Below are 10,341 nucleotides of genomic sequence, written 5' to 3'. Positions count from 1 at the left end.
CCGTCACACCTGGGGCTTGCTGGCGATGCGCTGGCGATATTCAGCTTGAGCAAGTTCGACACGTCGCTCTTCCTCTGCCAGTCGCTGTCGCTCCAGGTCACGCCGCATCTCGGGTGTCATATCATCCTGGTCTTCCTGAGCTCGCCCGTCATCACTTCGCCCGTCGGTGGCCTCGGAACCCGCAATGGGGGTCAGATCGCGGCGGTCGTGTTCCTTGAGAGGAGACGGAGTCCGAATTGCCGGCGTCGAATGTTTGCCCTCGAAAATCTTGAAAGCGTCTCCGAACTTGCCAGCAAGGATGTTTCGAGAGCCGGAGGTCGAGCTGACACTGCTCTTCTTTCCGTGCCACGAGCCTCGATCTTTCTTTGCGTCCTCCATGCTGCGCAAGAATTCGACGTTTGATTCGATGTTAGTCTCATCCTCCGGCCCAAGGCTAATCAGCGCGGGAGAAGACGATTTATCGGCAGGCCGTTCTGGTAACCTGGGCGAAGGGATACTTGGCGATCCACTTGGCTTGGAAGCCATTTGCCGCTCGCGGAGGTAATCTATACTAGATTCAAGGTGTGTGCTGGCCGGACGTTGGCGTCCGATCGCCATTCTTGGCTGTAAAGATGTTCCCAGATGGTCTGCGCTGGGGCGACCCCCTTCTAATGATGGGCGAGATGACGAAGGATGGCGCGTGTGAGATTGATAAGAGTTTTGACGAGACAGTGGCCCCGAAGAAATTCCACCCTCACGGAACTCTACACGATGACTGTCGTCGGGTTTACGTGGTAGACTTGTAGATCGATGGTGATCGGTAGATGGTACTCGCCAGATCGCTGGTGGCTCCCGCGCCTTGTCGGATGGCGGTGGTGTAGATGTCATGGTACCAGTTGAAACATACTTCTGTGTGGATTGCGAGGAGATTGCTCGCAGTTCTGGATTTTGAGTTATGATCGCTGATGCTCGGCTCATCTCAGACGGCTTCGGTGGAGCAGATGCTGTTTTCTTCAAGCTGACTGTAGCTGTAGCAGGATATTCGACACTGGCAGGAGGTTGCGTAAGCGAAACCGGTTGTGCTATGGTGTGCGAGCGTGTCGACTCTGACGCTTCAGGGGGGCTGGAGGGCTTTGCGAAAGCCTCGTCCGCCAGGTGTTCAGTAACCTTCTGTTTGAGATCACTCTGCTGTGCAGCCGGGGGTGTTGCCGGAGAGGTGAAGTCAAAGCTCCCTCCACCGTTGTTGTGAAGAAGGGAAAATTGATCAAGCGTGGGAAAGCGAGACGAAAGCTCGTCGCCTGCCCCGGTGTTGTTGTTCGCTTTGGCGTCGAGAGCAGCGAATGGATCGCCGCTGGTGACACGACCAGGCGATGGACTTGGTCGTTGAGACTGAGAGGCTGATTGCGTAGAGGCAACCGGAAGCCTGCCCCTCCTCATAGGAACCACCTCGGGGATCGTTTGCGTCTCTTGCGGCGGTGGGGAGAAGACAGCGCCAACAACTGGAGGCGTTGACTTTTCCAGCTGCGGTTTGTCGCTGCGTCGAGGCTCAGATTGCGCCCTGGCGGCGTAGATCTGTATTGCATTGGTAAGTGTAGATACATGGGAGATAGAAATTGACATACATCATGTATCGGAACCTCGCGGCCTTGCATGGCGCAAGCCTCTCGTAATACCTGATAGACGTTGGGCCTCGACTGCTGGTTTTCCCGCAACATAGAAGCTAGTCTTCGGTGAGTTACGATTCCTTGCGTACCGATATGACCATACCTATGAGCTTTTTCAGCCTGTCAGAGAAGACTGGGTGACTATGAAACCGAAAGCTTGCGTTCAAGATGGCCAATTGGCCTTGGTCCTCGAAGGGGGTCGTGTAGTAGCACAGCTTATACAGCAAGACACCGAGGGCCCAGATATCCGACTTTTCGTCAATGGGTTGTTTTCTGTAGACGTCAATCATCTCCGGGCTCCGGTATTGCAGGGTTGTGTGCTTCTGCACATCCTCGTCCAGGAGCCTGCACTCGACAACCGTCTGGGGCGCGGGTTTTGGAGGTGCTGCTGAACCGAAATCGCAAAGTTTGAACCTCTTCTTGGACCCCTGGCTCAGAATCAAGACGTTTTCTACTTTGAGATCGCGATGCAAAAGCGGAGGTTTTAGGTAGTGCATGCAGGCAACTCCCTCCGCCACGTCGGTGAAGATGTGGAGGATCTCGGGCTCGGTCAACCGGTGTTGGAGCCGGGTGTTCATGAAGTCGATCAAGCCACCGCCATTGCAGTACTCCATGAGGAGAAAAACCTCGAAGCCACCACCTCGAAGCTCAGAGGCGTGCGAGTCGATATATGTGACGATCATGCGGTGACCCTTGAGCCTTTTCATCGTCTCGACCTCGATGCGCATGGAGCGAAGCGCCTCCTTGTCAGGCACAGCAACCCGCTTGAGGACAGCCAGGTCCGTACCGTCGAGAGGCTTGGGGAGCTTGACAAGATAGACATGGGCAAAGCCACCTTCGGAGAGATATTTCTGTATGACGACGCGATGGGAGCCGACCTGAATCTTGGTACCAGGGGCGAAGGTACCAGCTGGGGCTGCTGAGGCGTGTCCTGGCACGGGAACTGGGTAGTTGGCAGGTTGCGCTGGTCGGGGTGCAGCTGCGGCCGCGTGATGGCCGTAGGAGGCCATTGCGGTGGCAGGCAGCAAGCTCGTCGCAGGAGGCAGAGGTTTGACAAGTGTCGTATCGATCGATCAATCGAGGTGATGCGATGTGCTGGAGGGAGGCTCGAGGAGGGGTCTCATGCGAGTTCGGAGATGGGTGAAACTGGGATGTGATGTGTAGCTACAACACGGTAAACAGCCACAATGGGTTCGTTGGACTACCGGCAAGGCATTTTCGAAATGAAAGGAGCAGTATCTTGGTGTCCAATAACTGATGGAGCGGCGTGGGAAGTCAAGATCCGTTGAACTGGGAAATCCCAAGATGGCGCATACGTAGGTCTGTCCATAAACATTGGCCAGAGCAGCCAAGGTAAGGTACGTTGCGGTGCACGGTCTTGCTAGGCAGTGCCCCCGAGTCCTTGAGGGGGCGGGTGAACGGCCTACAAGCGACCAACCAGTCAGCTCCATAGCGCCCTCTCCAGGCAGGAAGGCAGTGCTGCTGCCATTCTGGTGTAGCCGCCACAGTGGGACACCTTTATTCGATATAGAGGTACTTTGCATATTCCCCCCCCCTAATTCAACATGTGCTATTTCGAAGCTAAACCCATCCGCCCCGCTTGAATCCCGCCTTGTCCTTTTTGAGGCTGAGGATGGATTTCTTATCGATTAGATAAAGCTGGTAAATTTTCTTTTCGGAAAGTTGATTTCGATGCAGACCTACGAACAGGGCCCTCCCTCATCCTTATACTGCAGACGAGACTTTGCAGCTACACCACAGACAACTGTACAATCGTCTCCGAAATGGCGAAACGAAAGATCTCAGAGGTCGCTGCCGCCAGTGTACGGGTCAGCGAGACGAAGCCGACAAAGAAGACGAAGCCGGCCATCCCACCAAAGCCCCAGACGCAACCCAAGAGGGCAATCGCGGACGAAGAATTCTTCCTCCAGATTGTCACCGGTTCCTACGACAGAGTTCTCCACGGCCTCATTGCTACTGTCAAGCCCCAGGGCCAGGCAAGCTTTGTTGACACGTTCCTGTTCACGGCGCATCCATCGGCAATCCGCTGTGTCGCCCTGTCTGCCCCCTCGGCCCCCATTCCTGGCCAGGAGCAAAAGGTGCTGCTGGCGTCTGGGAGCACCGACCCCAAGATCAACATTTACAACATCTCCGCTCACCCTCCCAAGCGGCGAGATGGGGACGAAATGGCGTCAGCTGCTCTCCGCCCCATTCTCGAGAACTCGAAGAACCGCGAGCTAGGCGCCTACAACCCCCACGACTCAACCGTCACCAAACTTGTGTTCCCCACGCGCTCCAAACTCATCTCGGCCAGCGAGGATTCGACAATTGCCGTTGCCAAGACGAGGAATTGGGAGCCCATGAGCACCATCAAGGCACCAATACCGAAGGCGCAGGGCAGGCCCAGCGGCGACACGGCTCCCCTTGGCGGCACCCCCGCCGGTGTCAACGACTTCGCCGTGCACCCGAGCATGAAGTTACTCATCAGTGTCAGCAAAGGAGAGCGATGCATGCGGCTGTGGAACCTCTTGACCGGAAAGAAGGCTGCAGTCCTCAACTTCAGCAGAGACCTGCTGCAGGACGTCGGCGAGGGCAGGCATTCGTCCGGTGAGGGGAGGAAGGTGGTTTGGGGCGCGGCCGTCGGCGGGCAGGACTGCGAGGAGTTTGCCGTGGGATTCGACCGCAACATTGCCGTGTTCGGTATGGACAGCCTGCCCCGTTGCCGGGTCCTGCCGGACTCTCGCATCAAGATTCACAACTTTGAGTACGTCGCCATGAGCGATGAGAGCGAGTCGTCTCTGATTGCTGTGGCCACTGAGGATGGGCGCATAGTCATCTGTTCGACCAAGGACGCCGACTTGACGCAACCTGAAAAGACTGCGGATGCGAAGGTGAAGGAACTGCCGACGGCGAAGTTGGTCGCTCAGATCGGCGGCAAGGAAGCAGGCGTCACAGGACGGGTCAAGGACTTCAACATCATCAAGAGGGAGGAGACACAGGGTGCTGTCTTCTATCTCGTCTGCGGTAGCAGTGACGGGAATATTCGTCTTTGGAAAGTGTCAGAAAAGGAGCTCAAGGCGAGCGAGGCAGCAGACAAGACGATGCAGCTGGGCTCGCTCGTGGGAAGCTACGACACGAACAACAGGATCACATGTACCGCGGCCTTTGCCATGATACCCCGACCGGACGATGTCGTGGACAGCGATGAGGAATTGATGCAGGAGCTCGAGAAGGAAGACACGGCAGAAAGCGATGAGGAAGAAGCCTGATGCAGAAAGGCATGAAATAGATCTGATACCCAGAATGATTCTAAAGCTGTGACGGGCCGAGATAGAACGTTGAGGTGATGTTCATCCGGAGCCTCAACACAAAGACACATGGATTGGCTCACGGGGTGCAGATATGCACCTCCGTACCGTTCGGGCTTCCCCAACTCCTCCCTCGCATTTCTTATTCGGCAGTGTGGGGTAACAATAGCTGGGCGCGACAAATCAAGGTGCCAAAGAAGTCTGTTCTGGACCGCTTTGGACCAGTCATGTAGGAAGAAACGCCTCGGGATAATGTTAGCGCTTGTGATGTAGCATTGCAGAAATCCGTGGGCCAGTGGGTGCTCGCCGCAAGACATGGTTCCTCACTACCTGCACGAATTCCACGTACGTTGCTGTTCGCCGTTCGCCAGACCGTCTTGACGATCCCATCCCGAACGGGGGATGGAAAGACTGCGGGAGCATGTGATTGAAGCTCATGCGACTAATGCACCCAGCTCCAAATCCAGCGCCTCTCACTGGACGGCCCTTCGTGTTTGCTGGGGACCATGCTCCGTAGCTCCCAATGCCTTGTCGCCCGTCTGGTCACGCTTCAGCCCTCTCTGCCTCGATCGTTTCTCTCGTCCTCCACAAGTTCACTACCTTACCTTCAGCTTCCCCTCTCTCCAGATCCGTGTGACAGATGCGACGGAGCGGCGCAGAACAGTCTCTGCTTGCGCACAGTTCGACAACGTTTAAGACCACAAACCTCAGCCTCACTCGCTAAACGATGTGAAATTTCGTATCTGCCTACACCCCTCCACATTCGAAGGCTCCGAAGCTTGCACGTGCTGCATCTCTTCCCCTCACGAGTTCCACGTCGAAATCAAGGTTTATCCAATTCAAGACACACCTTCAATCGTATAGGCAACTGATCCTCAACAATTTCTTACTATTTTTTTACCGCTTCTCTTCACGAACGTTGTCGATCTATTCTCTCGCCATTTCCAGAACCATCTACGCGAACAGCTTCCTCTCGACCCGCTATCGATCGCAACGCGCCCTCTCGAATCCTCCAAACCATGTCTGAAGACGGGCCCCCTCTCCTAAGGCCCATCCCTCGACGCCCGTTCGACATTAACTTTACGAGCCCGACACCCCCTCTGATGGCGTGTCCAGCTCGCCCAATACAGCCCCAGGACATAATTAGAAACGTCGAACCCTGTCTCCACAACAAGCACAACGACTACGAAGCGGCTATCCCCTTTGAGAGTCGGGAGACATCAATCAGCCGAACCACAGTTCATAGAGAACTTGACTACATCAAACTCTATTCGGCATAACTCACCCTCGTCCACCGGGCAAGGACCGCTCAATCCGTCCGGACCTCGAGACACCGTGGGGGACAGGGTCGCAGACCCCCGTGAAGAGGCAGAGTCTAGACGATACAACGTTTGAGCTGTTAAAGGAGAGGTTCCACCCGCAGGCGCTGCGAAGGCGGTCCTCACGACCTACGCCTCCAGCGCCATCCACTGCTGCATCGGCACTCTATATTACGGCCAGGGTCGCTGTGCTCTTCTTGCTGGGCATGGGCTACGGCGCTCTAGTGACGAGACTACACGGCAAGCATCAATTGACCGCCTTGCCGGCCGACGGGACCAGCGGGCCTGGTTTCAACTGGAAATACCTGACGCTGTGGGGCATCTGCGGCGTTCTCCTCGGTGCTCTGCTGCCCTGGTTCGATGGCGTTTGGGAGGAAGCGTTCGGTGGTGACATGGCCGTGGTCGATGGTGAGCGGGATGAGACGTCGGACAACGCCAACAGATCAAGTACGGACTGGGCTCTCGGGGTCCGGAGCATCGGAGCCTTTGTGGGCATAGTCTTTGCCATTGTTCGTTCAACCCCCGGCCACGCTTTACTTACGGACGTTGCAAGCTAACAATTCATGCAGCGTCGTCTTCCGTGGGCGTCGACACTGCAGCTCTCGCTCACGCTGGCCCTCGTCAATCCCTTCTTGTGGTACTTGATTGACCGCTCCAAACCGGGCTTTCTGCTCTCCGCCGCAGTGGGCCTGATCGGTTCTGCCGTGCTGACGGGCGTTGACCCTGAGATGGTGCCCACGCCGTCGGCATCGTCGTTTCGGAACGAGACAGTCTCGGATTCCCTCACTTTTGGCGGCCTTGCCAGTCAAAAGACGATGGAGACGGGAATCTGGATGCTGAGCGTCCTATTCTGTAGCTGCGTGTGCTTCGGCAACATTGGCCGCAGACTCGCCTTGAGCAAGCCGTATGCTGCCCGGGGACGATGTGCTTAGCGCAAGCTTAGACAACATGAGAGGGCGCGTCTGAGTTGCTTGCTTCGCATCCTGCTTGGTTGCATGGCGGTTCGGGTAAAATTGGTGTGGTTTTCCTGAGAGAAGGATTGGATGAGGAGGTGTACTGTCTGGGATAGTCAAGATTGTTGTGTAACGGATACCCACGAGGCTCGAGGTTGAATAAAGTGGACATAGGGGTGTCTTCAGCACACCAACAGGCCAACATTTCTGCTGCAAGCAAGTGTGACATCTCTGCGGCACTTACCACGGCAAACCGCCACAATTCACTTTCATGACGGCTAGTATGATGCGAGTAACAGCTACGATCGATGGGTGTGCGTAGGACGCATCGCACGGAATTGGTGTTTTGGATTCATCATGTTGGATATTTTAGGAAACATGATAGATGATGCGGCGTTCATTTACTGGAAGCAGAATACAGGTGCGTGGTAGATATGACAAAGAAAAATACCCGCCGAGAGGCAATGCAGACGATATTTCTTGTGGCAAGACCTGCCGCTTTGTAGGGTAAGAGCTTACACGGCAAGGCTGCCAATGTAGTAGTGCTGTCCGACCATGATTGAATCGGAGCGCCTTGTCAAGACTGAAGATGGCGGTCCCGGCCCTTGCAACTGGGTGAGATCAGATCCTACTCGGCTCATGGACGGCGCTGCGAATGGCAGGATATGAAGGTCGTCACCAGTGAGTCGAGTATGGCAATGACGGGACCCGCCACTGCAAACCCGGGTTTCCTGCTAGTGAGAGCAGCAATGTGAAGGAGGTCGGGACTACTGGTCAGACAACCTACTGGATAGGTCATTCGGAGATCTCTGGATCTACAGATCTCCTACCAGGGATCTGTTGAGGCGCCTGCGGCCGCCCAAAGAAACTCAGCTTGTCTGAATAAAGGGCCCAGGCAAGACTTTGGCCCGCACCGGGAGCGAACCCGGACGGGTGCAAACCGCACTTGGATGTGGTTGACAGAATCGTAAATGCATCGAGAGATCCCTTTTTCGTGCCTCAGGTCTGTCAAGGGCGCAGTCTGTGTCAGCGTATGCACCAGCCAGCAGCTGCGACTAGCGTCAGCTTTTATGACGCGTGGATATCAACCTCTGGAGACCCCTGGTGGCCTGTCTCGCATAGTGGGCGAATCAAGAGACGGTGCAGCTCTCCTCTTGTAGGACCCCGAATCGAGTCGTAGCCTGGCTGGCCTTGATGGCGCCGATGGGCAGGACGTTGTTCATCGGAAAGATCGTGGTAACGTGCCAGGATCGCTGTTGAAGAGGTCTGAATCGGGTCTCGGGCCTTTGTGAGGTGCGAGCGTGCTCTCCGTGTCCCGGACGAGGTGTGGATGCAGGCCCTTCTTCCTTCTTCCAGGAAGCGGACATGCTCTTCGACGGAGATGGTGACACCGTACTGTGTCGAACTACCTACCTTCATAGCACACGCTTCTGGATGCAGTTCAGTCCTTGGATGACAAACCAGGGCAATTGTCGTGTGGCCACTGTCGCAAGCAATTCCAAGTCATTCGAGATGGTGCTGCGTGGACGGGACTCATGACGTCATGACCTCGGGGATCAGTCACCTCTCAGCGCAAAGGGTTCTCTGCACACAGGGACCCTGAAAATCATGTCTGGCAGCCTCCTGTGACACGCATGCGCCGTGGCCGTCTGGCGTGGGCAACCGTTGAGCTGGGCGCCAGTTGGACGAAGGTAGGCACCCCAAGGTACAGCGAGGAAACCGGCCATTGCGTGATCTGCACGAGCAACTGTAAACCAGCTTTCCAATCACCAGCATTCTCCCGCTTCACCAAGAATGAAAATTGAGGAACCCGTTGGACACTAGGTACGTTTAGGGTCAACAGCCGCTGCAAGGCTGGGTTTTTCTTTCGCCGCGCCAGGGTGGGTGGAAGGGTACCAGGGTCCGGCCGCCCCAAATGTCACCCAGGCGGCAGTCTGCCTGCTGACACCTGCACCGGGAAAGTCTTCTGTGGCGCGGGTTTTGTGCCATACCTAAGGTAGGTAGGTACCTGGGTATGAGACCTACAGGTACCTACCTACCTACCTACCTGGGCAGAGCCCTGTCTGCTGGCTCACCAGTGTGGGCGAGTGCACGCGGGCGGCAGGCTGCTGGAAGGCTTCGCCCTGAACCAGTACCGAGTACGTTGGCGGGGCATGCTGGCTTCGGCCGACGCCTTCCCTCGTCGGGCCTGGTACCTCCAGGGTCACGGCTCCCAGTCTCGTTCGTCCAAGACCGATCCACTTGGCTTCGTTGACCTCATGCACTCCCCCGCAGGCCACTGTCGATTCGACAGCGCACAACCCACCCACCCGTCGCCAGAGTTGGTGCCCGCCCGCTATCGCACCAAGACCACACGCGCACCACGCACCCGACGCTTTTCAACCTGCTTTTAGCACCAGCACCCTCCTGATTGGCAAACCATCCTTTATGTATGACGACTCTTTACCCCTTGGAAGCGAATGCTTCCGCCTCGCAACCCTGCCCTTTGCCGCTGGTTGCTACTACCTGCCTCCCGGTCCCATCGGCACGCTGCCAGTGCTCCCTTCTTGATCATTCCACACCCTGTACATTGACAAGTCTCCCACGCCTCGAGCATCATGGGATCTGCTGCTCCTGGTGTAACCCTCATTGATCATCCCCCCGTCTCCCATACATGAACTCAACAGCCCCAGGCCAGCTCCGTCCATTCCTGGCTGCTCTTGCCTGTCTTCACAGGACGTGAAACCCCGCCGGAAAACGAACTTGCTCTCCCATTATATTTCCGCCTCTTTATACAACATACAACACCGACGTCTTGACTGGACGACGCCGGCAGTCCCTCCCCCTCCCAACAACAACATCAGGTCGAAGGACAGCAGTCCTTCTACGCCAACCCCTAGGGATCGACTCTGCTTTACACCGGCCAGGCTCCCGGAAACCCCTGCGCCGTCTGGCAGCGCCCTGCCTTGGCCGCCCCGCGCTGGCAGCGCGCCTATGTTCATGTCCTCCGAACGCCAGAAGCCTTCGAGAGTAGGCCGTCCGGACCTGACCTCCCATCCTGCCCACGAGCGACGGTGAAGAAGTCACATGAACCACCAGCAGCCCATCCTGGCCGACAGGTGCGCGCGTCATCGTCTGA

At 56.5% G+C, this 10,341-nt stretch overlaps 3 protein-coding genes across 3 annotated transcripts in view; 2 read left to right on the top strand and 1 right to left on the bottom strand.

Annotated features, from left to right (window-relative positions):
* The window catches only part of VDBG_07017 (serine/threonine-protein kinase ppk30), a gene marked incomplete at both ends in the record, with an annotated part of 3,384 nt that extends 731 nt beyond the window's left edge, over positions 1 to 2,653 (bottom strand). Inside the window, 3 exons of the mRNA XM_003002400.1 lie at positions 10 to 1,551; positions 1,602 to 1,676; positions 1,733 to 2,653. Coding sequence (XP_003002446.1) covers positions 10 to 1,551; positions 1,602 to 1,676; positions 1,733 to 2,653 — 2,538 coding nt within the window. The remainder of the gene's footprint in view (positions 1 to 9; positions 1,552 to 1,601; positions 1,677 to 1,732) is intronic.
* Positions 2,654 to 3,427: 774 nt separating this feature from the next.
* VDBG_07016 (MAK11) lies at positions 3,428 to 4,912 on the top strand (the record flags this gene model as incomplete). The annotated part of the gene is made up of 1 exon (XM_003002399.1): positions 3,428 to 4,912. One exon carries the CDS (start codon positions 3,428 to 3,430, stop codon positions 4,910 to 4,912), a length of 1,485 nt encoding a protein of 494 aa, XP_003002445.1.
* A 1,564-nt stretch (positions 4,913 to 6,476) lies between these two features.
* VDBG_07015 (INSIG domain-containing protein) lies at positions 6,477 to 7,202 on the top strand (the record flags this gene model as incomplete). Its single annotated transcript, XM_003002398.1, has 2 exons — positions 6,477 to 6,779; positions 6,840 to 7,202. The coding sequence occupies 2 exons, from the start codon at positions 6,477 to 6,479 to the stop codon at positions 7,200 to 7,202; spliced, it is 666 nt and encodes a 221-aa protein (XP_003002444.1).
* Positions 7,203 to 10,341: the final 3,139 nt, after the last annotated feature.

This window comes from Verticillium alfalfae, genomic scaffold (genome assembly GCF_000150825.1).
Source record: "Verticillium alfalfae VaMs.102 supercont1.9 genomic scaffold, whole genome shotgun sequence".
Taxonomy (NCBI): Eukaryota; Fungi; Ascomycota; class Sordariomycetes; order Glomerellales; family Plectosphaerellaceae; genus Verticillium; species Verticillium alfalfae.
Note: the sequence above shows the minus strand (reverse complement) of the source record. Positions and strands in the feature narration are given on the sequence as shown.